Source organism: Myotis nattereri (assembly GCF_964212035.1).
Source record: "Myotis nattereri genome assembly, chromosome: 18".
In the NCBI taxonomy this organism is placed as follows: Eukaryota; Metazoa; Chordata; class Mammalia; order Chiroptera; family Vespertilionidae; genus Myotis; species Myotis nattereri.
In genome coordinates this window covers 5,182,609-5,201,237 of record NC_138093.1, presented here as the reverse complement: position 1 = coordinate 5,201,237, position 18,629 = coordinate 5,182,609, and the positions used below count along the sequence as shown (strand labels likewise).

General features: G+C 44.5%; 1 protein-coding gene and 1 long non-coding RNA gene across 2 annotated transcripts in view; one reads left to right on the top strand and one right to left on the bottom strand.

Annotated features, from left to right (window-relative positions):
• The window catches only part of LOC308533864, a 29,233-nt gene extending 19,151 nt beyond the window's left edge, over window positions 1-10,082 (top strand). Inside the window, exons 4-5 of the long non-coding RNA XR_013997129.1 lie at window positions 7,220-7,257; window positions 8,808-10,082. This is a non-coding gene — a long non-coding RNA (uncharacterized lncRNA). The remainder of the gene's footprint in view (window positions 1-7,219; window positions 7,258-8,807) is intronic.
• GPSM2 (G protein signaling modulator 2) overlaps window positions 1-18,383 on the bottom strand; it is a 36,929-nt gene extending 18,546 nt beyond the window's left edge. Inside the window, exons 1-5 of the mRNA XM_081112025.1 lie at window positions 18,287-18,383; window positions 7,807-8,105; window positions 1,873-2,094; window positions 1,370-1,505; window positions 923-1,065 (exon numbers count right to left, since the gene is read on the bottom strand). Coding sequence (XP_080968151.1) covers window positions 923-1,065; window positions 1,370-1,505; window positions 1,873-2,094; window positions 7,807-7,862 — 557 coding nt within the window. The 5' untranslated portion in view covers window positions 7,863-8,105; window positions 18,287-18,383. The remainder of the gene's footprint in view (window positions 1-922; window positions 1,066-1,369; window positions 1,506-1,872; window positions 2,095-7,806; window positions 8,106-18,286) is intronic.
• Between the last annotated feature and the right edge of the window lie 246 nt (window positions 18,384-18,629).

Below are 18,629 nucleotides of genomic sequence, written 5' to 3'. Positions count from 1 at the left end.
AAAAGAGGACATTCAGAAAACCAAGAGACATATGAAAACATGCTCAAAGTCACTAATCATCCAAGAAATGCAAATCAAAACAACAATGAGGTACCATCTCACACCTGTCAGAATGGCTATCATCAACAAATCAACAAACAACAAGTGCTGGAGAGGATGTGGAGAAAAAGGAACACTCGTGCACTGCTGGTGGGAATGCAGACTGGTGCAGCCACTATGGAAGACAGTATGGAGTTTCCTCAAAAAGTTAAAAATGGAACTCCCATTTGACCTAGTGATCCCACTTCTAGGAATGTATCCCAAGAAAACAGAAACACCAATCAGAAAGGATATATGCACCCTTATGTTCATAGCAGCACAATTCACCATAGCTAAGATCTGATAACAGCCTAAGTGCCCATCAGCAGATGAATGGATTAGAAAACTGTGGTACATCTACACGATGGAATACTACGCTGCTGTAAAAAAGAAGGAATTCTTACCATTTGCAACAGCATGGATGGAACTGGAGAGCATTATGCTAAGTGAAATAAGCCAGTCAATGAAGGAAAAATACCACATGATCTCACTCATTTATGGATAATAAAGACCATTATAAACTGATGAGCAAAAATAGATACAGAAGCAGAGCTGCCTCGAACAGACTGTCAAACTACAGCGGGAAGGCAGGGAGGGTTGGGGGGCGGGAAGGGTAGGTAAGAGATCAACCGAAGGAATTGTATGCATGCATATAAGCATAACCAATGGACACAAGACACTGGGGGTGGGGGGGTGAGTAGGGGAGGCCGGGGAATGTCAAGGGGAGAAAAAAAAAAAAAGACCTATGTAATACTCTTTGTAATACTTTAAGCAATAAAAAAAAAATTAAAAAAAAAAAAAAAAAAGAATGCACAGCAGACCCCCGGCTGGCAGCACAACTCACTCATAGAGATCCACGGCGGCCTGCAGCGCAGCGCGCACCTCCTCGGGGAAGTCGCCCGCGTCCTGCGCGCCGGGGCAGCTGAAGCTCTTCCCTTTGGCGTGGTACACGTTGCCCAGGTTGTACAGCGCTCTCGCCTCTCCCACCTGTGGAGACAGCGCAGTGTTACTTTCACCTTTTGCACCCGGAGGGCAGGTGGTGTAATGCCTACCACACGCTCTGCAATGTCCTGGACCTCATGGCCCAGAGGAAGGTTATGCTGGCCACCCACACAGGACCCACCAATGGCCGCCAGGAAGAAGGGCCCCTCACTGTTTACTGTCCCCTCTACTTAATCATTTGTATGGCGGTTCTGTTTTCTATGAGTATTTTCCTTTTGGTATTAACTTGATTAAATGATTAAACAGAATTAAAACACAAATCAATTCAGTGAAAATGTCCCCTTTTTACCTTGTCGTTAAGTTCTCTGGAAATATCGAGGTGTCGCTGACAACAGACTACGGCTTCGTCAAAATTTCCAAGAACTTTCAAGGTGTTGCCCAGATTACCACTCGCTTTGGCTTCCCCCAGCTGGTCTCCAATCGTCCTGAAAAAAATAATAATAAAGTAAAGCACTTAAATCTAAAGTGGCCAGGATACAGTTTCCCTAGAGGACAACTAATGTGCTTATGTAAGAAAGACCCATTAGCCCTGAAACCTACTTTGAATAAAAATTTAAAACTTACATTTCTGTACTTAAATGTAATTAATTTTCACTCATTTAATTAAACTCTAGGGTCATTTCACTATTATTCATTCAGTTAATTAAACTCAGCCTAAAGATTCATTTTAAAATGCAATGCTATTTCATTAGAACTCACTAAATGTATTCAATTGGTCTTTTAAATTGAATACAAATGTCATGAAAGTGACCATTTAGGGAGAAAGGACATTGAGAAGCTTAAGCCAATCACCTTGCAAGAGTGAGATCGTGATGGTGGTATTCCAGGGCTTTGGCGTAATCGTGCAGGTAGAAGTAGGCATTGCCCAGCTGGCTGTAGATAGCACTGAGGGTCTTCAGGTCCTCGGTTCCCACCTGAACTGCGGCTTCAAAGAAGGACACCCCCGCGCGGCAGTCTCCAGCCTTACACAGGCGCTCCCCCTCCAAGGCCAGCTCCAGGCAAGAGGCTTCCATTCTACAGAATGACACAGACAGCCACATCCGTCAGCACCTCAGGGCCCCACGGCCTTCCCTTCCATACGCCATGCAAGTGTGGACTGTGGCTGCCCCTGCTCAGAACAGCTGCCTCCATAACTGAAGTACCTGCATGACCGATAAACGGTAAGCCGTTATTTATGTAAGAGGTCACCTGCCTATTCAGTGTCTCTGAGTCTCAGGTCTTTTATATAGAACAGCTAACTATTTCTACATGGAGCCCATTTTAATGGCCTCCCCCTCCCCCCCTGCCACACACACACAGCAACCCACTTTACCAATGAGAGAACCTAAGAGTTCCCTAAACCAGCGGTTCTCAACCTGTGGGTCGCAACTCCTTTGGCGGTCGAACAACCCTTTCACAGGGGTCGCCTAAGACCATCCTGCATATCAGATATTTACATTATGATTTATAACAGTAGCAACATTACAGTTATGAAGTAGCAACAAAAATAATGTTATGGTTGGGTCACAACATGAGGAACTGTATTTAAAGGGCCAGAAGGTTGAGAACCACTGCTAAACCGTTAGAGTTGTGGCAGACTTAGAGACTTCCTCAGGGAGATGGGGTGCCTGAGAAAGTGAAGTCCCACAATTATCCTCTTCTCGATCCAGGTGTCCAGGTAACCTACTCACCTGTCCATCACCCGCTCCTCCCATCCATCTTTCTCACACACTCACTCACTCTCCTTCCTTTTCCCAGCACCACACGTTTACTTGTACTTAGGAAAATAAAGGAGCAAAATGTCTTGATCTACAAGCCACACGCCATAAGAGCACTAAGTGTCAAGAAGCTACACATTAGAAAGCAAGGCTTAAAGATTCACAGAAATTCAGTTCTCAGTCTGTCACTGAATTTAAGTCTGAAGAATTAAGTTAACTAACTATATCCAGGGAGAAAAAGCAATGATACTTTGGATTCTAATCCTAAACATGAGTAGGTGTCGCTCACCACTGTGATTCTCCAACATCTGTGACTTCTGCCATGTCTGCGTTCCAGCTGTCATTCCCTTAAATGGCTTTCTGTAATTTGGCCAACGTCCTTCCAATGGCACCGTCATTAAAAAAAAATCTAGCTCATCCAAAGCAGGACTGTGAACTGAGTCTGATGTGATACTAACGCTTGTTTTCTCATGGACATGAACGCGCACATGTAGCTATTGAGACAGAAAAGCAAATAAAGTCCCCATGTCCCACACCTGGCATAGCGTCCCCCTGTGGAAGACTGGTTTAGCTCATCCGTCTTGGAGCTAAACCACTGAATGGAACCCACTGGGATTCGCTTTCAGCAAGTCTAACCGGGCGCTGGGCTTGGTCCTGGCGACAAATGAGGCCAGAAGGAAATCTGGACCAAAAAAAACCCACAAAACCTGAGGAAAAATAAAAATCCAGACCAGGAGCAGCGAGCCCATTTCTGGTGCAAAGCCGGCCTTGGCTCAGAGCCCACGTGGCCTCCTTGGACGGGTCGGTCTCAAGCTTTCCAGCAGGAATGTGTTGTCTTAGGATCCAGGGAGAGTGATGCCCCTCATCCGTGGATCTGAGCACAACCACGCAAGGGGCCCTCTGCTACCACTTCGCTTCGGCAGCAGGTAAGCCAGGCAGACGGAGGGACGAGGGAGAGCACGTGGCCGTCGGTGACATCAGAAGCCTGACGACGTTACATTTAGGCCACTTCAAATCACAAGTGAAAACTGCCCTTTGGAACCATATTTTTGAAAATGAGAGAGTTCCTAAAAGAAAAAGTGTTTTGTTTAATGTTTACGAGGTTACTGGTATAGTATTCTGTGTGTGACGAGAAGTGAGTCAGCGAAGTAGTAATGTGTAAAAATGTGATTTTTATGAAAGGTTCTTTCGCTAGATGAGGTGCCTTAACTAGTTGTCTTTGTCTAAATACCGAAACCACTGAATTTCTAAGAATTATCACAGGGGAAAAATTAGAAAATATCTTTTTACATATAAATATTAATTTTTCTCTTAAAATACATTTTATTTTTAAAATTGAGTTATCACCTGTTAAAGTGTGTATACATTTTTAGGGACACTACATACTCACACAGTGCAATTTCACTGCTAGGAAATGTATACATAATAGCTCCAAGCATGCAAATAAAAAAGCTGTATGTAAAAAAACACAGCCCACTCCATGTGCCATCGGCAGGGTACTGGTGAAAGAGCGCCCTGCCGCCAATCAGTGGGATACTGATGACAGCCCCTACTTCAGGGGGAGGGTCCCACACAGCACACCAGCAGCTCGGGGCCAGGAGGCTGCTGACCGGAAGGCAGGGAGAGGGCGGAACCAGGCAGAAGGGAAAAACTAGAAGCTCATCACGGTGTCCACATAAAACAGAGAGGCGTCTCCTCCGATCAGTGTCTTCACCACAAATACGGGCCTCCTGAGCTTACCCGTACACAGCGTCACACTGAGCTGTCCGTCCGGACGACGGTGCAGTGAACACAACCTGGCTAAGGGCTGAGTGGCGTCATACGAGCTACGGTTTTAAAAAGTGTTCTGCAGGGTTCCCGTTGGGAACAGCGCAGCACCTGGCTGTGGGGCTGCCCTTGAGATCCGCGAGTGAGCGCCCGGGAAGGCACCTCAGTCCCTGCGCCTGAAAGCGAGACCCAGACACTAGCCTCTGGTTCATCCCAGACACGTTATGGCTCGTGTATCTTACTAGAAAGAAGCCAATATTCTGGCAAAATCGCCAAGACTTCAATGAACTACATCGCAGTGCAAAACAGTCAAGGCAGGTTGGTTTGTAAATATTTTAGAAGATCATTAAATAGTAACAGAGAAAGTAATTTCATATCCTCTCGGTCTCTGCGAGAGAATAGAATTACTTCCTTTGTTTACCAGTTGGGCTGAAAACAATGAAAACACCCAGAGTAGAAGGCAAACCAGGAACACTCCCCGTTGAAACCCATCCCACAGTTTCCTTTGTTCTTCCCCACGCCCTGCCTAATAACCATAAATAATCGGAAATGTTTTCACTTTTGCTGACTGACCACGACAGCTATAAGTCCTCATTTTCTGCACAACCTCACATTTTCATTTTTCCATTTTAATGTTTTAATATTATTTTTAACTTTCCTTCCATGTTAGGTTTTTTCTCTACCTCCTTAATTTTGGTTTCTTGAGTTCATAGTACATCAACGAAAGCAAAAGAGGTTAGATCACTGATGCTGCCTCATTTCAGAAGATTTAATGCGGATTATGTCCAAGTCTGACTCTCTCTGCAAAGGGCTCACACGCTATTTAAGAAGAAAGACTCAGGACTTGAGACTCAAAGCCAGCCTGCTCTGCAGCGTCAGGCGTGCTCTGTCTCTGTGGTTGTCGCGTCTCCAGACCTCAGCTCCGCCCCGTGTGTGCTCACTGGGCACCCACATTTTCCATGGCCAGTCCTGGCTTGGCCCCACAATTTCCATCCATTTAATTTGCCACATATATCTAGTTATCTAGTTTATGTTGTAGAAGGGAAAAGCAGTGCAAAATCATCTTGATTTACATTCTGATTGTAACTTCGTTTTAAAAGTGATTTTACTACATATTATATCCAATTCAATTCTCAAAATAACCCTCTGAGCTATTACAGAGGGGAACCGCCAGACAGTGTAAGTGACCTTCTCAGGCTCAGACAGAGGCAAAGCTGAGAAATGAAATCCATCTGTCTCCGAATCCAGCTCTTCCCACTACTTCACGTCACCACAAACTATTCTCAGAAAACAATTTTATTTACTTATTTTTCATTTAAAAAACCTGCACCCGAGGATGTGCTTTTATTCATTAGAGTGAAGGGGCACACCGCTCTTGGGAACCTTTAGCAAGACGGATAAGCATCTCACCAGGTCCACCTGATGGTTGTGTCCAATGAAGTTCAATGGACATTCCATCGAGTGAACTGAGCCGGCGGACATGCGAGGCATGGCTGCCCTAAGGGAGCGAATGGCCAAACAAGGAGTGGCCAGGGAGGAGGACACCGACATGTTTATGTGAGCAGACACCTGCGTGTTGCCACATGGTGCTGGCAGACGCACGGGAGCACAGAGAGGGGAAGCGGTTTCCAGGAGGAGATCTCTGAGCCGGCTCTTAGCTGTTGGCGTGGAGCAGCACCACGCACTCGGGGAACAGAGCTCAGAGCGCAAGGTGAGGCCTGGAAGTCGGGGTGCAGGGACAGGCAGAGGCAGACACGGAAGACCCGCGGTCCATGTAAGCTCGCTCTGCCTGCAGGGACAAGGAGCCAGCTAGGGATTAGCCCTGTGGATTAGACTGAGGCCTCAGGGCCGATTTAAAGGATGGTCTCCAAGAGGATGAGAATGGGGGTCTAGAGGAAGGGCGAAGGGGGACGACGACAGCAGTGGGGGCGAGGGGAGCGGGTCCAGATGGGTACATGAATCTGAGCAACACAGGAGGTAAACTGGCAAGTCTCCACACTGGATACAGCGCGGGAGGAGGTTTCTGGAACTATGCCCCAAAAGGTGGAATGAGGGCAATCCCTGTATTAAAAGCTTATTTTAATCATGTTGAATACTTTCCGTTTTCTCTTATTTGAAACTTTTTTATTGTTAGTAAAGATGCCCTCCCCTTACCTGTACAAACTCCCTCGCCCCACGCCCTAGCGTGAGCCATCCGCCCCAGGACAGCCCCCCCACCCCCCACCCCGCCTCCTAAACGTGTGTTAACACAGCAGAGACCTTCACTCCTTAGAGATTTTGAATGTCCATTGCTGAATGTTCTCGTATTTATTTAACATTAACTTGTAACCGTTTCTTTTTCTGTTTTTTGGGTTTTTGGTTTTTGGGTTTTTTTTTAATTTCACTGATTTCAGAAAGAGGAAGGGAGAGAGGGATAGGAACATCAATCACGAGAGAGAATCATTGATCAGCCACCTCCTGCAAGTCTCCAACTGGGGATTGAGCCTGCAACCCGGGCATGTGCCCTGACCTGGAATCGAACCGTGACCTCCTGGTTCATGGGTGGATGCTCAAACACTGAGACACACTTGCTGGGCAACTTGTAACAGTTTTGATAAAGAAGTTATTGGTATCTAATCACCTTACTAAAAATTATGTCTTCCATTCTAATATTTATGTTTGTGTTTATTTTACAGTTTACTGCAATGACCAGAACTTCCAGAATAAATGTTAAGTAATAATGAAGCAGATATGCTTGCTTTGTTTCCAAATGTACAGAAATGTCATTAATATTTTATCACTAAATATTAAACTGGCTATTAGCTTATCATGTTTAGAAAAGTACCCACACATTTCAATGTTAATTCCCATTTTTAAAAAAGCTCATTTAGAACGATCACCATTTAAAATTTAACATAAAATGAGGTCATTCAGCTGACCACTTACAAAATCCATCTTTTACTGCCAAAGATTTAGAAATATTTTTCAATTTTATATTTGCATCATAGAAAGAGTTATAAAAATATAAAGTAACTATTGATAAACTCTTCCACAGAACAACAGAAAACAAACTATATAGTATATAATTGGTCTCTACACCATTTTCCTACAGAAAGGAAATAAAAGCTTACAACCACCACAACAAAAGAAAACGGTGTTTATAGGAGATACTAACTATGGCTGGTATATTTTGAATATTTTCAAAGTTAAATCTGAAATGATCAGAGTTAAATACATATTTAAATAAGGATGAAAAACCACCCAGGAAGAAAGCAGCTCTTACCTGTAACGAACATGAAAAGAATGGTCTTCCCTCATGCTCACCAAACTCTCCTCCATCGAGGCATATTACAAGCTGCGTACACTGGGAAACTATCTTACTCTGGGCCAATCGTCCTGTGCGAGGTAGACGTGCTGCACAAAGTGTCCGGTTAGCAGAGGAACAAACTGGCGTTAACGCATGCTAAGCTGCTGCTTCTTCTTTATTAACAGTGAAAGGAGGTCAGTGTCAGGCAGCTTAAGGTTCACTGGGCCCCAAATCCTGGCATCTCTGGCCCTTTCAGCAGCACTTCAGCAACATTTCTGCAAAAGGAATACAAATGCTTTGCTTGAAGTCCTGTTTTCAGAGAGTAACCTGAAGTGATCCCAAGCTGGGCCTAGTCACACAGCACAAGGCGCAGTCGCCCTCTTGGAGAGAGAGAGAGAGAGAGAGAGAGAGAGAGAGAGAGAGAGAGAGAGAGAGAGAGAAAAGAGAGCTGAGCCTGACTGTTGCCAGGAGCCTCTAAGTAAGGGTGCACATGAGGCTTATTTCAGAGCTACTCTCAAGTTCAATTTTAAACTGGCTTGAAATACAATTTTATGTCATATTTTCTTTTATAAACAAGTATAGAATATGTATATTATCTAAAAACAAAAGTATGATATTTTAAGCTTTTAAAAACCACTATTAACAAGTAAAATGAAAATTCAATAATTACTAGTATTTGAACAAATTGATTCTAAACTCTGCAAATTTCTTTCTTCAAAGAAGATATTTGTGCTGACATTTAGGCTATACTTGTATTCATTTGCCCTCAAAGTATATTGTATTTGAACTCATTAAGGCCTTTAAAATGTTTTGATTACTATTGAGTAGGTACAAAGAAAGTTAGGGACTATGTGTATGGTAGGATGACCCAATGAACACTTCTATACCACCACCAGGGCCAAAACACAGAACATATCACTGCCTTTGAAGTCTCCTGGCACGTCAACCTAACCCATCATCTTTCTTTCCCCTCTCAGGTGGTACTGGCATCAAAACGGACACTGAGAGCAATGGGACAGAACAGAGAGCCCAGAAATAAACCCACGCTATCTGCTCAATTAATCTATGACAAAGGAGGCAAGAATATACAGCGGGGAAAGACCGTCTCTTCAATAATGGTGCTGGGAAAACCAGACAGATGCAAAAGAATAAAACTGGACCAGCTTCTTACACCATATACCAGAATAAACCCAAAACAGATCAGAGACTTAAATTAAGACTCGCAGCCCTGAAGCTCCTAGAAGAAAACACAGAGGCAGTAAGCTCTGTGACATCATTCTGAGTGATAGTTGGGGGGAAATGTCTCCTCGGGCAATGAGGCTGCATCAAAATTAAAGGTCTTACACAGCAAAGGAAACCATCAACAAAACAAGAAGACAACTTTCTGAAAGGGAGCAGGTATTTGCCAGTGACACATCCAATAAGGGGTTAACATCCAAAAAGATAAGGAACCTCATACAACTTAACCACCAGAAAAACCAAACAACCCGATTTAAAAATGGGCAAAGGAACAGAATAGACATTTCTCCAGAGAGGACACACAGAAGCCAACGGGCATGTGAAAAGATGCTCAACATCACTGATCATCAGAGAGAGAGTTTTTGTTACTGTTAATCCTCATCCAAGGATATTTTTTCCATCGATTTTTAGAGAGTGGAAGGGAGGGGAAGACAGACAGAGAGAAACATTGATATGAGAGAGACATATTGATTAGTTGTCTCTCACACACACCCCAAATGAGCTCGGGATCAAGCCTGCAACCGAGGTATGTGCCCTTGACCAGAATCAAACCCAAGACCCTTCTTCAGTCTGCCGGGTGACGCCTCTAACCACTGAGAAAACTGGCTGGGGCAGACAGATGCAAATTAAAACCGCAATGAGATATCACCTCACACCTGTCAGAATGGCTACCATCAATAAATCAACAAACAGCAAGTGTTGGCGGAGATGTGGAAAAAGGGAGCCCTCGCACACTGCTGGTGGGAATGCAGACTGATGGAGCCTCTATGGAAAACTGTTGATGGGACTGTAAACTGGTGCAGCCATATGGAAAACAGGATGGAGATTCCTAAAATAATTAAAAATAGAGTGGAGCAGGTGGAGGGGTCAATGGGTAAAAAAGGGCACATCTGTAATACTTTCAACAATAAAGATGAATTTAAAAAAAAACCCTAAAAACAGAACTGCCATATGATCCAACAATTCTACTTCTAGGTATTTAACTGAAGAAATAAAAACTAATTTAAAGCCCTAACCGGTTTGGCTCAGTGGATAGAGCGTCAGCCTGCAGACTGAAAAAACACTAGTTTAAATATATGTATGTGTGTGTATGTATGTATATGTATGTGTGTGTGTGTGTGTGTGTGTATATATATACCCTTACGTGCCCTGCAGCATGACTAGTAATAGACAAGATATGGAACCTAGATATCCATCAATAAATGAATGGATAAAGAAGATGTGGTATATATCCACAATGGAATATTATTCAGACATTAAAAACAATAAAATGCTGCCATTTGGGACAACAGGGATGGACCTAGAGGGTATTGTGCTAAGTGAAATAAACTAGAGAAAGACAAATATCACATGATCTCACTTATATGTGTAATCTAAAATAAATAAATAAATGAATAAGCAAAACAAACACAGACTCATAGAGATGATGATGGTGGTTACCAAAGAGGATCGAATAAGGGGATGGGAATTTTAAATAAAAATAATAAAAATTAAAGGAAAAAAGACTTCATAAAGAACCATTTTAAAAATAAAACAAGCAAGAAGACAAGAATGCTATTCACCATTTTACTGGGACAATTTATAATATGGTTTAATTATACTCAAAAGAAGAGTATCCTCAAAAAAAATCACTCTTACATTACAATCTCCATAATTAACAGTTCTTATCTTAAAATTACTCATTGAACAAACAAGCAATTCTTGATTCAATGATTTGTGTTGTAAGAACTCTCTGACCAATTTAGTAACAATGTGTTCATTCATCCTCTGCATTGCATGGAGTTAACAAATCCATGTCATACTTTAACACATACTTTATATCTTAGTGCTACATCTATTATATCTATTCGTTTACCAGTTTAATACTAATAAAATGTGCAACAGATATTAAATTATGAATGGTCCATTAGGATAAGAAAATGTAATGACACGACCAGGAAATGGAATGGAAATTAGAGTTTTGAAAGAATATTAAGAAACCATCAAGTTTAACCTCCAACCTCTATTAAGATTTAATAACCTGTAATTTGTAAGGAACACATATATCCTTAATAGCATCTCCCAGGTTTTAAAGAACAATGCTCCAAAACCTCACTGCTAACAAAACAGTTAGCTCAAAGCGTCTTTTTGTCTGACTGTGGAGAAATGAAGAGAAAGCAATAATCTTTTCCATACCCTAGAAATTGACAGAACCATATAGAAAGATCAACTAGTGCATAACTCTGACTGCCTCACACGGAATTACCTGACTAGGGAGTCAAAAAGGCGACTCCTGTCCTACAGCCAACTGGACTTCCGGGCACTGTCCAAGGTACACAACCTGCGTAAACAAGTCCTAGGCCTGCTTTACTCCATGACAAGGACATATGTGCAAACTAGGCGATGGGGGAGAAGGGGATAGCCAGGGGTGAGCAAACTTTTTGACTCGAGGGCCACAGTGGGTTCTTAAACTGGACCGGAGGGCCGGAACAAAAGCATGGATGGAGTGTTTGTGTGAACTAATATAAATTCAAAGTAAACATCATTACATAAAAGGGTACGGTCTTTTTTTTTTTTTTTAGTTTTATTCATTTCAAACGGGCCGGATCCGGCCCGAGGGCCATAGTTTGCCCATGGCTGGCCCGTAGACAGTTACATTACGTCTTTTGTAATACTTTCAACTAATCTAAACTACTTCTGATTCAACTCAAATGCCCGTAACTTTTGTTTAGATTCTTTCATTTAAGTACATACTTCTAAAAACTGGAAACACCCATCAGACAAAAAGATATAACTGACTTTTCTTGCCTTTAGGTGAGATCATTTAAATTCGTTTAAACTTCTCTTATCCTAATAATTCCTTCTAAGATACAATACTCAAATTCTCCAAATCCCTTTCAGTTGTAATGTTTCAAGTCAGATAAAGGAACTCTTTTTCAATGAGTGTGGCTAAATATTGAGAATCAAGAATATACAGGGTGTCCCCCAAAAAAATGTATACACACTTTAACAGCTGAGAACTCACTTAAATTATCACTCCTTTTCAGGTTTAACTGATTTGAAATAATAAAGCCAGACTAAGCTTTAAACAAAGATAATTTATCCTAAAATACCCCATGGACATTTTTTATGGGGGATACATAAAAAAAAAAGTTTACAGTATAAAACCAGGAACAGCTGATGAATTGAAGAATCAATACTCAATAAAATGATTCTTGATGTTTACAATCCCATTGCTTTGTGTTATCAGCAGTGCCTGGACCAGAACAGCTACCAGTTTAAAAACAGGCATTGACAAAAAAAAAAAAAGTATTTGTTTCATTAGATTCTTTTACATTTTGAAAATGAACTGTATGTTAATAAACACGAATTTTATAATTATTCAAGTGTGTACACATTTTTAGGGACATCCTCTATTTTAAAATGAAGTTCTTCTCTATTAGAATTCAGGGTACAGCTTATAGTAACAAATGCACATCATAGTAAGAATCCTATATAATAAAGAGCTAATATGCAAATAGTTGTCACGTCCTCACACCATCAGGTGGTAATGGCGCACTCAACACTGGGGAGAGAAGAATGGGGACCAGCCAGGCACAAATGAGCTCGTGAGAGAGGAATGGGGACCTGCCAGGCACAATTGAGCTCGTGAGAGAGTAATGGGGACCAGCCAGGCTGCAGCCCAAGAGAGGGACAAGTCGCCCGCCCCACAGTCCCGGGCGCTAGCAGCTGCAGCTGCAGCCCAGGCAAAGCCGCCTGCCCCTGGTCATCTGCGGCTGCGGCTGCGGCTGGCCCAGGCAAAGCCGGCCTGGGTCCTGGGTGCCTGCAGCTGGCCAGAAGGAGGGAAACCCACGTCCTAGGTGCCTGAGACTGGCCAGAGGAGGGAATCCTGGGTCCCAGGTACCAGGCGAGGCAGAGGCAGTTAGGGGTGATCAGGCAGGCAGGCAGAGAGGTTGGGGGCAATCAGGCAGGCAGGAGAGCGGTTAGGAGCCAGGGGTCCCAGATCGCAAGAGGCAATCGGACATCCCCTGAGGGGTCCCAGATTGGAAAAGATGTAGGCTGGGTTGAGGGCACCCCCACTCCGTGCATGAATTTCATGCACCGGGCTTCTAGTAGGGTAATAAAGTAGGATGCTCAGGCTCTGGCTGGTTTGGCTCAGTGGATAGAGGGTCGGCTTGTGGACTGAAGGGTCCCAGGTTTGATTCTGGTCAGGGGCACATGCTTGGGTTGCGGGCTCGATCCCCAGTAGGGGGCATGCAGGAGGCCGCCAATCAATGATTCCTCCTCCTCATTGATGTTTCTCTCTCTCTCCTCTCCCCTCCTCTCTCAATTCAATAAAAATATATTTTAAAATAAATAAATAAGCCCTAACTGGTTTGGCTCAGTGGATAGAGCATCCACCTGCAGACTGAAGGGTCCCAGGTTCGATTCCGGTCAAGGGCATGTACCTTGGTTGCGGGCACATCCCCAGTAGGGGGTGTGCAGGAGGCCACTGATCTATGTTTCTCTCTCATTGATGTTTCTAACTCTCTATACCTCTCCCTCTCTGTAAAAAATCAACAAAAATATTTTTTAATAAATAAATAAAATAAAGTAGGATGCCCAAATACCCACTTCTGATTAACTCAAGTAACTACCCTAGCAGACTGGTTATTTTCTGTCAACTTACGTATCTATAAATAGACTTACTTTTAGATGAACTAAAATATGGCCTGTTGCAGAATCCAAATTTCTATTTCTAGTTACATTTTATCTGAAAGATAGAGTGGAAACGAGATGACAAGTATAAGGAACAGCCCGTGCAAAATCCAGAGTAGGAAGGTAAAAGCAGGAAGTTTACACAGAGAAATGTGAGAAGACACAGGAAAAAGCACGGGGTAGTAAGCAAAGTCCAACAAGGAGAAAGTTCAGACGTGGTCCTAGTGTGGAGGCGACAAGAAGCCAGTTAAAGGCAAGAAATATTCTGACATTGGAATATATGACAGATGTGGGAAATTATGTCGGAAGAAAGTCAGGTCAGGTCTGAGAACGGCTGGTACTTGGTTCTGTCGTCGGCTCAGAGCACCTGGAGAAAAGGGACGCAGTGCCATTGGGATGTGAGAGGCAAAGGCAAGCAGTAGCAGAGAGCTTACAAGATTTCCAATTGTGATCACAGACAATAAGAAGCTAACGGAGTTTATCACTAGTTTAGTTCATCACGAAACCAGTATTACAAGAAATGTTAAAGGAACTTCTTTAAGAATAGATAAGAAATATGAATAAGAAAATATAGGAGCGCAGCCAGCATAGCTTAGTGGTTGAGTGTCATCCTGTGAACTTGGAGGCCGAGGTTCGATTCCCAGCCAGGGCACATGCTGGGGTTGCGGCTCCATCCCCAGTGGAGGGCATGCAGGAGGCAGCCAATAAATGATTCTCTCTCATCATTGGTATTTCTCTCTCTCTTCCTTTTTGAAATCAATAAAAATATATTTTAAAACATATATAGGAAAGAAGAAAATTCTCACAGACAAAGGCAAACACTTAGTAAAAGCAGTGGATCAACCAATTCTAAAGCTAGAACAGAGGGTTATAGGTCAACACTCAACCACTGAGCCACGCAGGCTGGGCAGGAAAGAGATTTCTAGTTAATTATTATAAACACAAAATTCTATGGATACATAGAAGTATTATAATATCAAGGTTATAAAAGACGCAAAGACAACTTTAACAAAAGACACTCTAAGCTTTCATCAATGCCAATTACATGTCTAGTGCTTCCCAAGTGGCTTCTGAGGTTACAGGGGATCACAAGAAAATGTCTGCAATCCACAAACATTGGCCTTTCACACTAAGCCCAACTTCTAAAAAAACAACAACACACACACACAAAAAAACCCTACATATATGCTGTCCTTACCCTTTTTGATCTGTATGTACTGTATGTAATTGTTTGTTTATAAATATAAATTTATTTGTTTTTATCTTTTTAGGGCCCACACAAATTACCAGACAAACATGAGGCAATTAATAGAAGTTCAAAGAAGTAAAATTTTAAAAGGTCTTATGAAGACATGACCGAACCAGAAAAAGAGAAACACTTATTAGTAAACAATGGGGAGGACACAACTTTAGAAAAAATGGTTATCAAGTCACCAGAGCATATGGCCCACAGCCACCTACTACTACCCATGCTGGTCAGCCATCAGCTTAAATCAATTATTAAAATGCACATGTGAACAACTCAACAGTGAAGTAGAAAAGTGGTCCTTTCAACTGAGCATTGTTCTTAAGTTAATAAGTGACAATAAATCAGTTCTCTTAACAGGACTTGAACAAAGCAAAACTGCTTTCAAATACATTTTTAAGCAGAAATAAATCCCAAGTGTTTAAATGGGATCCCTATAGAGTTTGAATTTAGAATTTTTCACAGGAAAATATAACTCTCTTCTCCTCCCAAATGTTATACCTTTCTCTGCAAAAATGATTCTATTCAACTCAGTAATGTCATGAGGTGATATGGGAAGACTAATTCTGAGTAAAAAAGGACTAAGGAACGCTTTTTGGAAGAAATAAAATCTGTACTGCACCTTGAAGGAGGACAGGCCTTATTAGGAAAATAGAGGAAATGGCTCCAAAAAAGCCAGGAGGAGGGAACACAGAATGTGTACCAGGACAGGCCCTTTGGGTTAGGCACAGGGCAAGGGAAGTCAGAGAAGGTACCAAATTATGAGGGACTCTGACTATGTCTGTGGCTGACGCACATGTTTGGCCTTGCATTTACATAATGGGGAACCTTATCATTTTTTCAGCAAAGGAATAGCAAAGCTGGATTTGTGTGAGGACGATAACCTGGCAGCAACATACAGGGCAGGGCAGGGAGACAGGCAAAGACACTGCAAAGCCCTAGCCGGTTTGGCTCAGTGGGTACAGCATCAGCCTGCAACTGATGGGTGGGGTCGATTCCAGTGAAGGGCACATGCCTGGGTTTGCTGGCTCGATCCCCAGTAGGGGGCGTGCAGGAGGCAGCCGATCAATGATTCTCTCTCATCATTGATGTTTATATATCTCTCCCTCTCCCTTCCTCCCTGAAATCAATAAAAACAAAAAAATAATTAAAAAGACATTGCAAAAACTCCAGAAGCAAATTCTTTGCACATAATTGATATCCCACGAACTTTTTTTTTCACTTCTTGCCTGGGAAGAACTGAACTATAAAGTAGCAAAGAATCCTATAATATTGAGAAAACAATACTTTAACATATTTCGTCTCCACAGTAAAGAGTGCATTCATAGTCATGTAAATAACTCAGGAAAAACATATTTTTTTTACTCTTTTTATAAAGATGATTAAGTGCTCGCTTTGGCAGCACTACATAAAAATGATTAAAAGGGATACTGAAAATTTTATGTGGTGTATAAGGTATTGAAAAAAAAAAAGAAAGCAGTTCTAAAAAAAAAAAAGGATAGAAGATTTCTGCCCAGTTCACAACAAAGCACAGCACTTGCAGGCATCAAACGGGACTCTGTCCCTCAGATGGAATCCAGAGACAATGCAGCCTGTGCGGGGCCAGGCCTGGTCCGATCCCAGCAGTGACTTAGTCATTTCAAGGCTTTAAGCTGGTTGGACCCTCAGAGGAGGTTTGGGCATAATGATACTCAGGCAACATGTGTTGTGATGAGACAGGATTTGTTAAGCACCTAACCCAGGGCCTGGCTCTGGTACTTAATAAAAGTACTTGATCGAGTACAGTAGCAATAATCGGAATAGTTACTGTTACTTACTATTAATGTTATTTAAAAAGGACACGGCCATTAGACTAGGTTTAGAATAGTCTAAATCTGTGGCAGGTTTTCGATTTTGAAATTCCTGAGAACTAATTACAAAATTTCATCTTTTCAGTAAATCTTAGAAATGCTTTATGCTTAAGAACAAGGCCATTGTAAAAAGGCTATATCCTATCTTTGCTGCCATTAGCCTGGTACCAAGTCTGAGATTTATGTAACAATATAACACGTGCAGCACCGAATGCTGATTAAATAACAGAAGAAAACACAACCGCAGGTCTGGCCGAAGAGGGCTTGGAGCGGTTCTCAACCTGTGGGTCGCGACCCCTTTGGCGGTGGAACGACCCTTTCACAGGGGTCGCCTAAGACCATCCTGCATATCAGATATTTACATGACGATTCATAACAGTAGCAGCATGACAGTTATGAAGTAGCAACGAAAATAATTTTATGGTTGGGTCACAACAAGAGGAACTGTATTTAAAGGGCCAGAAGGTTGAGAACCGCTGGAGGGGGAAACGCCACGACCACAGTGTCCCAGGACTTGCACTTTGTATCCGCTCCCGTCCGCGTGTGAACAACAGCCAGAGAGCTCGCCGGGGCCCGGGGAGGGTGTGGAGGCGCAGGTGGGACTCGGGTCCCCACTCCCCGGCCCCTCTCCACACACGGGCCACCAGCAGCGACCTTCCCCGCGTGTTGCCGACTCGATTCTCAACCATCAACCCACGCTGCTTCCCGCAGAGGGACAAGCAGGCCTGGGCGTCAGCATCGGGGGCAGCGCCCGGGCGGTTACCGGCCTAAACCTTCCCCTCGGCGGCCGCTTGCGCTCGGCTCGGGGCGAGCTGACCCCCACTCCCGGCGTCTCCTCCACCCGCGGACGGAGGGCGAGCCCGGGGCCCCCTCCGCCTGCCTCTCCGCGGGGGAAATTGCGCACCGAGGCAGCACGTCTGTCCTCACGCGTTTTCTCCCGCTGCTTTCAAACGACCCTGGTCCGACGGATCGAACAAGAAAACGCGGCTGCACCTGTGGCCGCGCCAGGACAGCCCGCGCTGACCGACACCCCGCAGCGATCACCATCGCCCAGGCGGATCGACAGGTGGCGTCGATGAAGGGGGACGCAGGTGTCTGACAAACCCACCCGCCGGCGGAGCCCCGCCCGGCTACAGGTGAAGGCAACCGGCCGGGGTGCGACTCCCGGGGCTCACACTCGGACTAGGCGAGGACACACTGCCCCCCGTTCCACTTTTTATCTTAAAGCATCGGCGAGCGCAACTGTCACGCTTTCCTCGCACTTTCAAGTCTCCAAGACCGCAGCGGGCTGTCGTCCCGGGGTCCCCGCGGTCCGCCCCGAACAAAGGCGGTCGCCCCGACCCGGACCCGGACTCCGGGCCCCGGACCCAGAACCCGCCGCCCGCACCCACACCCCGGGCCACCTCCCTCCGCGGGGCGCCCTCAGACGCCCCTCGCCACTCACCTCCCGCGGGCCGGCGAGTCGGGAGAGCGCGGAGAACGCGGCGCTGCAACAGCGGACGCCTCGGGCGACTGACGGGTGGCGTCCCCTCCCCCGGGCCGGTCGCCGCGCCGCGGGAACCAGGCCAGACAGGGGCAGCTCCGCCGGCCGGCGCGCGCCCCCCGCCCCGGGCCCCGCCTCCGGCCGGTCACGTGAGCCAGAGCTCCCAGGGCTCCCCTCGCCGCCCGCTGGTCTCACGCCGCCTGGGGGTCTCGCAGCGCCGCCCGCCCCTCCCGCTCCCTCTGCGCCTGCGCCGAGCGCCAGGCGCTCCCATTCAATCCGACAACGCCCCGCGTCTTTCGGACCA